The 15,536-nt window shown below is 37.6% G+C and overlaps 1 protein-coding gene across 2 annotated transcripts in view; it reads left to right on the top strand.

The window, feature by feature from the left end:
- The window catches only part of oclnb (occludin b), a 17,114-nt gene extending 1,808 nt beyond the window's left edge, over nucleotides 1–15,306 (top strand). Inside the window, exons 2-9 of one of the 2 annotated variants that reach the window (XM_029439909.1) lie at nucleotides 580–659; nucleotides 2,130–2,799; nucleotides 4,384–4,548; nucleotides 9,927–10,042; nucleotides 13,288–13,392; nucleotides 13,605–13,776; nucleotides 14,381–14,422; nucleotides 14,576–15,306. In XM_029439909.1, the coding sequence (XP_029295769.1) occupies nucleotides 607–659; nucleotides 2,130–2,799; nucleotides 4,384–4,548; nucleotides 9,927–10,042; nucleotides 13,288–13,392; nucleotides 13,605–13,776; nucleotides 14,381–14,422; nucleotides 14,576–14,674 (1,422 nt within the window). In that variant the 5' untranslated portion in view covers nucleotides 580–606 and the 3' untranslated portion in view covers nucleotides 14,675–15,306. The remainder of the gene's footprint in view (nucleotides 1–579; nucleotides 660–2,129; nucleotides 2,800–4,383; nucleotides 4,549–9,926; nucleotides 10,043–13,287; nucleotides 13,393–13,604; nucleotides 13,777–14,380; nucleotides 14,423–14,575) is intronic. The other variant, XM_029439911.1, reaches the window with a different exon arrangement.
- Nucleotides 15,307–15,536: the final 230 nt, after the last annotated feature.

Consider the following 15,536-nt stretch of genomic DNA (forward strand, 5'->3'; position numbering starts at 1 on the left):
TTTCCAGCTCCGTTGGCCAGACGCTCTGATACTTTTTAAATAAGTAAGTGATACGCTATCAATAGGTTTGACATACGTATAATAATTCGGTATGTATTGGTTATGTATACGTCAGCTACAATACCGCTGTGGAAAAGTTGGACTTATTTTGGACTCTGACAAATTTTGAGCAAATTTTCATATACGCCGGCATATGTTTCTGCCATACGGAGCTGTGTGACAGGGCCTTAAAGTAGGAAGAACCATTGGAACAGGTTTGGAAATTGGTGGGACTTATGCCAATTATATTTAATGCAAACTAAATGGGATTAAATATGAAGCCTAAACTCAACTACCAGTATCATCTTTTTATTTTTGCGCCCAAATAATAGCTGCATACATTTAGGAAATAAAGTTGCTGGGGTTGTTGCACTGCCACTATATTGAGTTTACTGAAACATCTAATGGGTCTGTCACATGGCTGCTGCTCTGTGGCACTCCAGGAAATATAGTTGATCTGGTTGATACTGATAGTTAATATCATATATAAGTCACTTTACCTATGTTTTACAAAATCCATAGTTGTGTTTTTTCTTCTAGCAGGGTGAGTTCCAGTTGGATTGCACTATGCCGAACCACAAACACAGTTCCCGACCGTACAAGCCAAGTGGTAGCAAACAGTAAGTTGACTTACAAATATCTCTTACTACACTGTCATCCTCATGTCTCAGCCACTATATATATTTTTACTTTTTACGGCACACACCTCTGTAGCAGCTGAGGGATCCAACATTAGCAGCATAATTTTGGAAAATATGACACTTTTCTGCCTTAGCCAGACAAAACAACCAATTATCTCTGTTGGTCTTGTATAGAGATAAGGTACATAGAGCTGCAATGATCAATTGACAGAAAATTCATTGTCAACTGTTTTGATAAGTGATTAATTATTTAAATACATTTGAAAGCAAAAGTACCACCCATTTAATGTTTCAAGCTTCTCAAATATGAGCATTTGTTTCTCCTTGTCTTATATTATAGTAGATTGAATATATTTAGCGCCTTGAGATTGCTTTTAGATTTGAAAGGCGTTTTACAAATACAATTTATTATTATTGTTATTAATATCCTTGGGTTTTGGACTTTCAGTCAGACAAACAGGCATTCCATGACGTCCCCTTCTGCTCTAGAAAATTGTGATTGCTATGCTTCACTATTTTCTGATGGATGGGAGATTTATTCATAATGAAAATAATCATTAGTACCAGCCCCCGAGGTACAGTCAAAGAAATACCATGAAGAAGTTGGGAACTTACAAAATAAAAGGGTGGGAGCAATTTTGAGATGAAGCCCATCATATTAGCTGTTGTAATATCAGCTACAGGTGAGTGTTCTGTCTTGACTAGTCTGCTTTACTATAGTTTATTTTATGTGTAGGCTAGTGGGCTACACATATTTACCACTGTTACCTTGCAAACATTGAATATTTTTTGGGGGGAACATCCTTGTCTATTACAGAACAGAATATTAATCGGCCTGGTTTTAGTTGTTGTGCCTTGTTTATGTAACAAAATAGAAATAGAATTGTGCATTGGAACGACTGTATGTGTCAATTAGTCAATCAGCAAAACATCAACCTCCAACAATTTGGTAATCAATCATTTATCAGTGTCAATTGAATATGTTTGAGTTTTGGACTGCTCGTATGATAAATTCAAAGACATCCCTTTGGGCTCTAGGAAATTGAGATGGCCATTTTTGGTGACATTTTGTACACCAATCGATAAATTAAAACCCAAGTAATAATTCCAGCTCAAACTACCTACAGTTTTTCAGCAAACTTGCAGGTCCTTTTTAAAGTGGAGATTTTTTTATCCACAGGAAGAACTGCTTGTCATTCTACTTTTTTATTTAACCAGCTTAGTGTGACATTTTACTTGTGAAAAGGGAGGAAGTCACAAATGTTTTGCTAATCTGGATGAAAAAAAATGCTTACACCAACATACAGTATGTGCCTAATTCGTATTTAGTGTGAGTGTTTGTCATGCCATATGGGAAATGCATCTGCCAGGAGTTTACAGATCACTCCACAGAGTCTGTTCTGTTACAACAAACACTGAGCGCAGCTCCTCTGTCCTTTTCTATTGCAGCCACAGCAGCAGACACTACCCAATAGAGAAAATGCTTCACTTCTACCGCTGGACTTCACCACCTGGTGTCATGAAGATATTGTGTATCATCATCATCATCATGTGTGTGGCTGTGTTTGCCTGTGTCGCCTCCACACTGGCCTGGGACTACGATATGAGCCTCATGGGTCTGGGAGGTGGAACTAGCGTATTGCCAGGTTATGGTAGCGGTTCCTATGGTAGTGGTTCCTATGGTAGCGGTTCCTATGGTAGTGGTTCATATGGTTCCGGTTCATATGGTAGCGGCTATGGTAGTGGCAGTGGCAGTGGCGGTTCCTATGGAGGAACACAAATGGATCCCAAAGCTGGAAAAGGCTTTATCATTGCCATCTCTGCCATTACCTTCATAGCTGTGCTCATTATATTTGTGTTGGTTGTTTCAAGGCAAAATGCTGCTCGCTCATCAAAGTTTTACCTAGCAACCATCATCATCTGTGCCATCTTGGCATTTCTGATGATCATCGCCACTATTGTGTACCTTGTGGCTGTGAACCCAACAGCCCAGTCCACAGGATCGGTCTACTACAGCCAGATCCGCCAACTGTGTGCCCAGTACCAGAACCAGAACCAGGCCCAGGGCATCTTCCTTAACCAGTACCTTTACCATTACTGTGTGGTGGAGCCCCAAGAGGTGGGATTTGCTTGCTTTTTTGGGAGGCTGTGGTGGTGTTTGGGATTTATGGGGGGTATATACTGTATAGATTCTTTACCAACAAGAATCCGGTAATGAATCCAGTAGATTGTTTACACAGATATCACAGATATACTATTCCGTTGTAGCCATATAGTCAACAGTAATTTTCCACTGACAGCTAAAAACCACTATGGAGTGGTGCCAAGAGTAGCAAACACTCTTTTTCTCTGTAGTTTCCTGCGTTTATCATTTTTAAGTCATTATATCCAAAATTATCGTAGAAAGAAATAATTTCTCCCTTTTTTCAATACTAAATCAGCTTATTTACAATGCTCATCTTGTTTAAACATATACACATATACTATAGGCACTGTAGACACTGGTGCTGCAATCAAGCCTCATTCAGTCCGTTTTTAAGATGATGATGATACTAACTAGATGATACTAAGAAGAATAATGTATGAATACTGAATATGAGATTCGATTATTTGTTAAAATTTATGTTTTCAACAATCTTAAGATTTCTACATGGTGCAGATTCAAAGACAATAAGCACATTAAGCACATTTTTGTAAATGTTGTTAAATCTTATCAGATATAATGTAGGTCCTGAATATTAATTCATGAAGCAGCTTTAGAATATGATTGTCTTAAAAGACCATACCAGTGGTTTGGCATGTTTTAGCCCCAGTTACTACAAATCACTTGTGCTTTCACTTTACACATGACTGGGATTAAAGGGCTGACTAAATCCAAAATTGCAAATAAACCACATATAGCACACTGTCTAACTTGAAAGAATACCTTTTATTTGCGCTGTTTCAATGCTAGACCGGCCTGATGAAGATCTAGCACCGACATGTCACAAACAAATATACTTTGGCAAGTTTATGTGAAATGTAATAATTTCTCACCATTTAACAATGTATTATGCAGTGTTCTACTATAGCTTTTACAATGTTTCACTTACCATCCGGACAGTCATTGGTTTTAATTCTTTTCAGTATGACATAAAAATCATGCAGGTAATCTATCACACTCGACAACATGTGTCTAGAGCTACTAATAATAAATAATGCATATCATTTATATAGCGCTTTTCTAGATGCACAAAGACACTGACCTAATGATCCCTGTGGTGGAAACCTAATACAATTTCAAGGCTCACTGGTCACATCCATAAGTATGGAGATAGATAGGAGGCGAAAACAGGGAAGTTGCTCACAATGATTGGAGGATTATTCTTAGTAGCAAGGACATTGCTTCTAGATAGAAAATGTGGAGTTTTTCAAATGTAATTTTGGATGCGTTCGCTCCTTAAACTAAATGAGCTGTTCCTGTTGTTTGGGGGTAGTAGCAGAAGTTTCTTTGTAATCTTGGGGGGATTTTGGTGAACCTTTAACATAGTACAGTGTGGAGGCAGTGGCTTGGAGCTATCCTGTTTGCACTATTGACTCAGATTTAGTATTGATAAGTCTGAGTCTTGTGGTAACTCCCACCTCCAGACATCCCTGTTATTTACAATATATGTCAGCGGATGGAATGCCAGCCCACTGACGTTGAGTTGTGTCATTCCTGCAGGCCATAGCTATTGTCCTGGGCTTTCTGGTGTTTATTGCCCTCATCATCCTGCTCGTGTTTGCAGTCAAGACTCGCTCCAACATCAGGCGCTGGGGCCGGGATCGCATTCTCTGGGAGGAAGTGAAGGTCATCAATGATGGTCTACACAACAGCGTCGGGGAGTGGGTGAGTGGATGTTTGTTTGTGTGTTTATAGGGCATCTGAGTGAAGAGCAAAAAACTGTATCAACTAAATGTTGCTTTTATTCAACAAACTAAGACTAAACTAAGTACATCAGGTCATTTCAACAAATAAGGACAGTAGTTTTAAAGTGTGAACTAAAGTAAAAACAGTATTTTAAAACACATGGATACTAAGTGTTTTTTAAATAGCCATTTTAAATACTCAACATTTAATCTATTACAATTCATGTATTTAAACTCATTTAACCACCTCTGGGTCAGAATTTACAGACAAACATCTAGAGATCACAACATTTCCAAAGACGCACATATATAAGGGGGAATTTGGAGGAAATTTGAGTAAATTGATGCACAAAACATCTGGAATATTTTTAATTTGATGGGATAGTGCAGTCATAACAAAACATGGAATAGTGGGTTTGAATATTTCACTCAGTTTAGGCGTCATATAGCCTCAATAAAGAGTTGAACAAGATGACCCACAATATACAGTATATGATACTATCAGAGAGTGGAATACGATTATAACACAACTAAAGGTAAGGGGAAATAAAATGGGAAATGTGGATGTTGAGAGTAATTTCATGTTTCCGTTGCCGTTTTTCTTTTTAGTGTGGTGATAATTTGACTAGAAACTAGTTTTTTTTTATCAGTCTGTTACTTTGCAAAATGCTTTTTTTTACAAAGATGTTTATGACTTTAAGGACTTCCATAAAACCTTGAAATACACTTTTACTGTATCTCATGGTTATCCTAAAGCCATGACTTAACTATTTTTCCTCAAAACTACAACATACATAGGAAAATATTTTACTTCCAGTTACTGTCATGCGAGACTTGTAACAAACAGGGATGGTTTCTATTACAGTTTCTGGGTGTGGTCTGTTTAACCACTCATAGTTGCAGCATGATGTCCTGTGTTGTCAGGAGGATGTGTTCTAAAAATAAAAAGTTATTGAACAACTATTAGAACATACAATCTAAATGGCACTTTGAATGATATACAAAAAAACATTAATACAAATCGAAGTGTGCTGTCATTTCCAGTAATGACATCATCATGGTTTGCGTTCTGAGGACAGTGGCACAAATGAAAATGTTAACCTAAAAACTACTTCCATACCAACATAGTTTTCATTTCAGCTGTGTGCCCTTTCCAAGCAATGCGATCAGACCAGATGTGTCAGCAGTTGTACTATCTGAGAGACATTGTCTCAGGCTTATTGTTGATTGTAGTAATGGTATCATGTTATTCACACATGCAGGGAGAAGTAAAGGAACCGGTTGGTCCTGGTGAATGCTGCATATAACCCTAATGTTTATCATATGAAGAGAACAGGTTGTTGATAAAGCATAAACTAGGTCAAGTATGAGAGGAGCCTCAGGAAAACCTGTCTGGAACCTCAGGCAGGCAGGCAAACTTTTGTAGAAGAAAATAGATTTTTTTTAAATTGGTGTCTTTTGTAATAAATCTTTTGGTATAAAGCAAGCAAATAAATCCCATAAAAGAGTTTCCTACTCTAACACTCAAACCTCGGACTGGCGGACGCCAGTCATGTCATGTCATGTTCATCAGCGGTGAGATAGCTAAACATAAACTGATAGTGAATACATTGTTTCCTATTGCGTTAATGTAACTTTTCATACAGTTAGCAGAGGGCTTTTGAGTTTTGTCACTTCGGCAAAGAGTGTAGGCTTCGTCACTCGAAATCTCGTGATCCTGCGAGATTCTGTAGGACTGATCTCATCGATGACACCCAAACTTATACAAGCTTATATCATCCGAGGTCACACGTGACTTTGTTGATATAAATATTTTTTAAATAGATCATTAAAATCTATAGTGAAATTCAAGAATGCTTATCAGTGTTTCCCCTAGGTAGTGGGGGGGGGGGGGGATTCTATTTAGTTCCCTCCTCTCCTTTCCTCTGCTCTGTCTCTGTTTGTGTGTCGGAAGCGAAGCCCCGCCCTTCGTATAAAACAGAGCGGAGGAGAGTGAATGCGCAAAGCAACGCAGTAAACACTGAAACGTGCACATAAATTAGATAAATAACATAAGCGTTTACTTTATTTATTAAAAGATATATATATATATATATATATATATATATATATATATATATATATATATATATATATATATATATATATCTATATCTCAGTGGCAGGCCGTGCATTTCCCACCTAGGCCTTCAGTAATGTCCTACACAGTCCTACCTGAATTATTCCACCTCTTAATACCATCATTATGACGCCATGGCTCTAGAAACTACATTTAGACAGAAACGCAGTATAACCGGGTGTTGCATCACCTTAACATAGTCAAGTACAACAGAGTTATATTAATATTTCAGAAGCATTTATAATCAATAAATCCGCATTTACAATTAAGAGTGTTAAACTACCAGCTTTAAGATCGCTAGGATACTGTTAAAACTTAAAAATAAAAGGCGCTTTTAAGGGATTAGTCTACAAAGTTTTATTAAGTCCACTAAAAGTATGTGAGCTTTAACAAGTGTGTTCACTAAACAGCGCATTGTCGCACCTAAAGCAGTTTCATTTAAGAAACCTGACGATAAAGAATAAAGACACAAACTATTCACTGAAAATAAAAGAAAACAAACAAATAATTTGCATTTGTTCATGAGGATATATTTGCGACAGTGGTGAAAGTGTATTCCTAGCCTTGAATGTCCACTTTGATAAAGGTTAAACCAAAACAATTCAACAAGTCTCCTTGAGTACTGTTACTGCACAGCTGAGCCAGTGCGCCACAAACATCTCTACATCTCTTGCAAAACCATCAAACATTTTATATATTTGTCAAAAAACAAAATGCTTGTTACTCACCAAAACAACTGATTATTTGAACACAAAATCCATCCTCCTTTATTTCCTCAAGAAGACTTCAATGATTCTGTTGTACAGTTTATCTGTGCGTTTCAGTTCCACCAATAAGTCATTTTCTATAGACATGGAGGTTAATGCTGAAAGCCGAGTCTGTCCAGTAGCATTTCTGCCATAAGTTTTAATTCGCTTTAAGGCCGAGAATGACCTCTCGGCAGAAGCAGTGGACACAGGGATAGTCACTGCCACACATGCCAATGTGTAAAGCTGCCCCATGCTCTCACTCAGATTGTTCTGCTTAAGGAAATCAAGGAGTTCAGTGGGACTTTTCCCTTCAAAATCAGTCAGTTCTGTTTTTACAACTTTATCCAGACTACATTCATATTCCTCCATGAAACGGAAAATAAGAGCGGCAATGTCATCAGCTCGCTTGCCGCTTGTAACATCTTCAAATCTGACAAACCGCTCCTTGACACCTGTGTCCGTCACATAACGCAGGACAAGCGCCAGCTGTGTTACATTACCCACGTCTGTCGTCTCGTCCACCATAACAGCGAAAAAGGGTGCTTTTTTTATCTCCATTTTTCATCACTTCAGCAATAGCATAAATCAGGTTGTTTTGTATTTTGCCTGACGTCGCAGTAAACCCTTTGTTTGTGGACAGGTGGTAATGCAAATCTGTGTTGTTTTCAGCAAGAAAAGAAAGAAGTTCCACGTAGTTTCCTCTGTTTGTGGACTGTGCGCTTTCATCGTGTCCCCTAAATGAAAGTTCCTGTTTACCCAAAAACAGGACACAAGCAATCAGTCTTTTCAATATTTCCCTATTTTTGTTCACCCTTTCATTGTGGAGCTCCGTTTCCCTGCGCACTTGTTCGTTGAGCTGTAGATCCACTCGGGTGTCCCCAAAGGTTTTCAAAAGTACCGTAGCTTGTAAGTGCCCAGCCGTGCTTTGGTGTCTCATTGCAGCCTTGGTTAGACAACTCAAGTTTGCAAACTCAGTGTGGCTCCAAACACCAAATCGATCAGTTTTAAATAGCAGGCATTCCCAGCAGTACAATGTGCCGTGCCTCTCGGAGGCTGTGAGCCAGGGGTACTGCTCCTAGTTAGTGATATGAAAGTGGCGGACAAACCCTTTTCCCGCCTGTGATAGACTCACTAGCGTCGGAGTTGGCCGTTCTCTTCTAACGATGTCTAGCTTTTCTTGATAAGTTCGTCTCGAAAATGGCGTTGTAACTACATCTGCGACCAAATCGATCTCTTGTCCTCCTTCAGCCATTGTGGATTAAAAAAACAGCTTGTAGAAATCTACACAAATTAGCTTGTTCAAGGTCAGTTGCTAGCTCTGCATAGCTCTGCCTCTCAATAGTGCATATCCAATCAAAAGACATGGACGTGCTGACGTTATCGTACGCCTTCTAGCTGGCCCCGGCGTCGCCAACTCGAAATCTGATTGGTTAATGCCACAGTTTTGTCTCCGTTCACTTTAAGCGACAGGCGCCCGCACTGTTGAATCTGAAGGCCTAAGGGCAGATGTTTGGACCCTGGCAACACATTATGGCTGAAATATGATTGGATAAAAGCTCTAACATAAAGGCCAGCCCTGGAAGCAGCGCAACCAAGAGGAAAGCTATGAAATGAAGAGAATATACTATGGGGAATAATTTAATACATATTTGTGGAAAGAAATATTTCTAAATTAAATTTATATTCTGATGATGTTTAGGCCAGCAGAGAAGGCCTTGCTGGCCCTGACGGCCCGCCACTGAGATATATATATATATATATATATATATATATATATATATATATATATATATATATATATATATATATATATATATATATATATATATATATATATATATATATATATATATATATATATATATATATATATATATATATATATATATATATATATAAACACCTTGAATTTCAGGGGGGGTGCTTTAGTGAGGTCAGATGTTCTACAGTAGAATGTTTACTTGACATACTCAAGTATAATACACCATAATATCGCTTAATATAACAAGGACTTAGAAGGATACTCTAGGGATTTAATATTACACTTTCATAAAGTTAAAGTAATTGTCACAGGCAGTTAAAAGTCAAAATTGAAGCAGCTGCATAGATAAGTACAGCTCAAGCTCCAAAAACACAGGATACACTTCCCTTGAAGCAACTAGTTTAGAATCTCCATGACTTTCATGCCCCCATTTTGTAACTCAAGCTATTTGTTATAAATGTTTTGTCTCCTAGCCCAAGCTTGTCAAGTCTTTTCTCCTAAGCTCCTCTATAGCCACAGAAGACGGATACAACTGTTTTTCACAGACGCCTTCACTGTTGAACTGATCTTCATCTGTGAAATCTGTAGTGTCCCTTTCAGAATTAAAGCTTTAATTAATTCCACGCAAAATTTGACACAAACTGAGCTTCAAACTTATATCTACCATAACGTGTTTTCTGTCAAACTTGAATGATCTTACCTAAGTCTTACCTTGTCTCTTGCTTCAGGTGAACAATGTGTCTGGTGACCCAGATGTGCTGGTGAATGACCATAATCCCAAAGTTAGGGGGTCCAGAGACTATCTGGACCAGCTGGACCATAACAAGCCTCTTTACCTGCCAGGGTAAGCTATGCATCATGCAGTGCACCTCAGCACCACCACCTGTCATTTTTGAAAACTTCCCTCAACTTAAAAGTAACCCAATTATTTTATTGTAGGTTTGTTGTAAACTCAATCAGAATCAGAAATCCTTTATTAGTCCCACAACGGGGAATTTACATTGTTGCAGCAAAGAACATATGAAGTAAAGTGCCGAGTGCACGATAATAAAATAAAAATAAAATAATTTACAAGTGGAGTAGTTTATAAAGATGAATATTGCACATGGAGTAGTTTATAATGATGAATATTGCACATGGCAGTGATAATTGCACACAGTGGTGGAATAGTGTGTTCGTGGTGTGGCGGTCTACCAGGGGCCGTGGTGATTGTACAGTCTGACCGCTGCAGGGGTGTCAAACATACGGCGGGATGACTTTGCAAAGTGTTGCAAAAAACTTATCACACAGTATTATGACAGCATTATGACAGCATACGCGCGTTCAAGTTGAAGCTGGCTTTGTGGGAGACACAACTGTCAAGTGGTGACCCTGCTCATGTTCCTCGTCTAAAAGATGCTGACATGATTCGGTACAAAGACAGATTACGGGATTGCTGCGGGAGTTTGAAAAACGGTTTCAGGTCTTGGGTAAACTTGAGACAGCATTCGCAGTTTTTCGCTCACTATTCATGGTCAAGGCTTCTGATCTGCCCGTCGATATCGAGCTTACAGTAATGGACTTGCAGTGTGATTCAGATTTGAATGACAAATTTGCCTCGGTGGGCTTGGACACCTTTTCACAGCATCTCTTGCCAGGGTACCCCACATTGACAGCCCTCGCTGCAAAAGCTTTGTGCATGTTTGGGACTACCTACCTTTGTGAACAACTTTTCTCTGTAATGAGCATCAGTAAAACACGCCTAATATTGATGCACTTGTGACGCTAAAAGATACCAAGTTTCAAGAGCAAATCAAACAGTGAGTAACCCTACTTAATGTAAAATGCTGCGTCAGACACTTTTGCACCCTGAAGAATATATTTCTGTGAAAATTATAACTTACTGTGGAAATATTTAAAGACATTGAACATTATGCAATATAATGTCAGTCAGCAGCTTCAGTACACAAGAGTTTGCTTTGGTGGAACCCTATTATTCATGCACTGCCATTTCCAAGGCAGGGGGATAACTTAACCTTCTTCCTTAATTCCCACTTTAGTTTGTATGGTGTGTCAGGATTACTACACATATGTGGAAATTAATGTACATTTAAAATAAGTTCAAGTTGTTTTGAACAATAAAATACTATATTGTTCAGTTCCAGATACCTGTGACTGAATGTTTTGTGCCTTTGTAGATACACTGATCTGTAAGTTGTAATGCTCATCAGTAAATGATAAACTGAGGCATAATATAAAAAGATAGTTAATTAAATGTAAACATTTACAGAATGTACTTGTACTTTTTTGCACTAAAACAATGGGAAATATTTGGAGTTGTTGTGTATAGTTATTTACAGGTTATTATGCTGTAATTTTACTGGTCCGGCCCACTTGAGATCAAATTGGGCTGCATGTGGCCCCTGAACTAAAATGAGTTTGACACCCCTGGCCTATGGTATCGCTCCGTGAAGCAACAGGGTTATTATCGTAAACTAAAACTGAAAATAAAACGAAAATAAAAAGTGCAAAATATTGTCGTAAACTGAACCTGAAAAACTATCTGAAACTATACTGAAACAATATACCTGGCTAAAAAACTGATAAAAATAAACAACAAATACATTTCTGTTATAGTTGTCTATAATATATCACTGCCGGAAAAAAAGGAAACATTAATCCCTATTGTTTTCCCCAAGCAGTCTGGTCTTGTAGTATTCAATGACAAGAAGATGATTTAAATATTATAGTAAACGAAATGTTATTCAGCTCATGGTAACCCACTTGGGCTGTTTTCTTCTGAGTGTGGCAGTGAAAAAGGACTCTCATTGAATCCCAAATCAAAACATTTAAACATTATAGCCATTCCTGCACAGTTCTCTAACCATGTATTCTGTTTTTATATGTAGCTACATACTTCTGGACATTATACTGTACTATAATCATACTAAAACTAATGGAAAACTAAATCTGTAAAAACTCAAATGAAACATTGCAAACCCACTCTGAAAATGAACACTAAACTAAAATCAGTTTAAAAAGTAAAAACTGAACAATGCCCTTTTGATAAAGAAAAAAGAAAAAAACGATTACTTTATGTGAATATTAACACTGAAGAATAGGATAACAAAGATGGGTCCAGATATACAGTATATGATGGCCCTTGTCATTCTAATAATATTGCCAAAAACCCCCCACAAAAATCGACTGTTACTAATTAATTCATCTAAGTAGCCAATTGGTCTCATAACTCTATTGCTCCATCATGATCAAACAGGATGATAACTTTGACTAAAGTAAATATATATGTAAAAGAAAAGGGTCCCCATACAGAAAAGTGAATGTGAAATTGCAAGTAGGAGTTCATCAACCGTTTGTGATGAATGTTAAATAATAGTGGTCAACAGATCAGAGTGGTGGGCACCTTCCAGGTGTGAATGTGTAGAACTGTGTGAATTTGAAAAGAGCGTTCCTGGAAAAAAAAAATATATATATTGCTGTCGGTGTCAGCAAAACTTGACAGGAATCAGAAATCAGATGTATAGCCAAGTAAGTTTTCACAAAAAAGGAATGTTCCATAATGAAGGTTGCAAGTTCAATACCAGGCTGCCACCATTGTGCCCCTGAGCAAGGTACTTAACCCTAAGTTGCTCCAGGGAGACTAGTAGTTAGTTCACTGTAGTGGATAAGAGCAACATGTAATGTTATATTAAAAGAGCTGTAAAGTGTTTAAAATTAAGAGATGGAGTGTGTACAATATTGAAAATGCCATTGTATTGTTTTTGTTTTTTAAGTAATTTGTTATGCCTTTCTTAATGATATTATAATGAAGATGGAAAGGGGGACGACATACACTCGAACCCCGGGCCGCTGTGCCTTTATGCATGGTTCACCCGCTCTTCCGGGTGAGCTACTGCGTCAGTGTCATAGGATTGTATAAAAAATATATGCAATATGTTCCGAAATTTGGGTTAATGTAACATGTCAAGTTAGATGTAGAGGCTTCACAGATATACAAATAAAAAGACTGATGGCAGTGATGCCTTTTGAAATGAAAGCTACTTGAAAAAGATGCTACAAAAATATAGAAATCAATCATTCTATTTTCAGAGACTCAGACATCAGCAGTTCTGTGGGAGGCCTGAAGCCCAGGCTGAAGGACTATGACACTGGTGTGGAGTCTGGAGATGAGCTGGAGGATGAGCACTTCTATGTGTGAGTGGATGTGAAGGGATCTGATAGTCCATTATGATTACGAAAAAGCTGTGTTAAGATTATTTTGTTATGATGAATGACACTGTTTTTGACTTTGATTTATTTATTTATTTGACCATAAATCCGTCTTGAGTGTGCACTACCAAAAAGTATCCAATAATGGCTAGTTCTCATATAATAATTTCCCACATTTTGTTCTGTTTTGTCTGCAGTTTGTTTCCTTCCATTGTGGATGAGCAAGAGCGTCTGAACTACAAACGGGAATTTGACCAGGAACACCAGGAGTACAAGAGCCTGCAGGCTGAGCTGGACAGCATAAACCAGGACCTGGCTGACCTCGACAGAGTTCTGAACCAACACCCTGAAAGCAGTCCACAGTTCCTGGTGAGTGAGTGAGTGGCCGTGACCGTTTGTGTTTTGGCTCTCTGAGGTGAGGATGAACAATCCACCCTGCTTCAAAGGACTTGTATACAATGTTATGATTACAAATAGAATTAGATTAAGATAAAGATAAGAAAGTGGTCAGGTAATGATAACATAGATCGGACAATTATCCATATGTCCCTAGTAGTGAGTTTTAATATTTTCTAGCATATGGCCAAGAACTACAGACAAAAAGCCTTCTTGGATAACTTTTCCATCTTGCATTCCTTTGATTTTTTTTCATGCTAGATTTGGGGACCAAAGGTGTCTTAGTATGCAGAGGTGTCACAGGAGATTTATATGACTGATATGCTGATGTGGGTGTGATTCATTGTCATTGAATTGTGACTGAAAATACGATAAACGTAAAGTGAAAGTAGTCTGTGCCATAGCCAAATTAAGACATCTCTGATCGTGGGGGCAATTTTAATTTTTGGACCAAAAGATATGGTCACGAGCTGATAAACCTTGGTTTAGCATCTATCAGATTTGTGTGTGAATCTTGGATGGTACTTTCTTCTGAGAGGTCACTTTAGATCATTGACCACTATCTTTCTATTCTCAGGATGTTATGGAGAAATACACCAGACTGAAGAATCTCAAGAAGGTAAGGCATATGCAGTGATTTCCAGCACTGTTGTTCTTTATATATATATATATATATATATATATATATATATATATATATATATATATAGTCCTCTGAAAATAGAGAAGAGGTTTTGTGGATAACATTTTAATTATGTTCTGTCATGTGCAGTCCCCAGGCTACCAGATTAAGAAGAAGAGGTGTAAATATCTCAGGTCCAAATTGTCACACATCAAGAAGAAGATCAGCGAATATGACCGCAGGCCTTGAACCTTCACCTCTGACCCCCCCATGCAGGGAAAAGGACACATTTGCAATTTCACACCCCACTGTGTCTGTTGCCTTTTTTATATTACATCTGTATCAAGTCAATCAACTGAGTTTTTTCCAGAGGAGAAAGAGTGAAGGAAACTTTGATTTTATGATGAATTATTCAACCTCTGTGAGTTTCATGAAGAACTATTTAGCTGTACAAAATGTATAGTTTATCTCCAGTTTGTTAGAATGTCAGAGATGGGATATTAGATGTTTTTGTTTCAGTAGCCTACTTTTAGACTTTAATGAAGCCTTTTTGAAAAAACATGCTTTACACTGTCAAGTACAATGAAGGCACAGCTAAGATGAGACATGCATTTTCTTGGCATCATCCCTTGTAAATCATTTTTATTTTTAGTCTTTAGATACTATTTTATTTGTTGTTTAGTAAGCTTTTTTAGTGCTTTAGTTCTGTAAATGGTGACAACTATTTGTCCTTGTTATTGTAAGTTCTTACTATAGAACTTTGTCATGGTGGATATCAGAAGGAAAAGCCCAAGTGTAACTAAATGATTAATGATGGCTCAGTTCAATTAAGGTATGCCACAAACACATTTGTCTTTTAAATAAATGAATTTATTTTCTCATTCCCACGTTTTTCAAATGAACAAATCCTCCCAGCTTGTCAATATATTTGTATCATGATTTTTATTCAGCAGATTTTCCATTATGGAAACTATGCAAACACAAAGGAATGTAAGCTTTCAATAAAAAATATATATGAGTTATTAATAGGCTTATTGTATTATTGTGTTTAAAATAACATCTTAACATGGTAGGTGAAAATAAGACCTGTAATGGTAATTGTGCTGTAGTA

This window comes from Cottoperca gobio, chromosome 9 (assembly GCF_900634415.1).
Source record: "Cottoperca gobio chromosome 9, fCotGob3.1, whole genome shotgun sequence".
Lineage (NCBI taxonomy): Eukaryota > Metazoa > Chordata > Actinopteri > Perciformes > Bovichtidae > Cottoperca > Cottoperca gobio.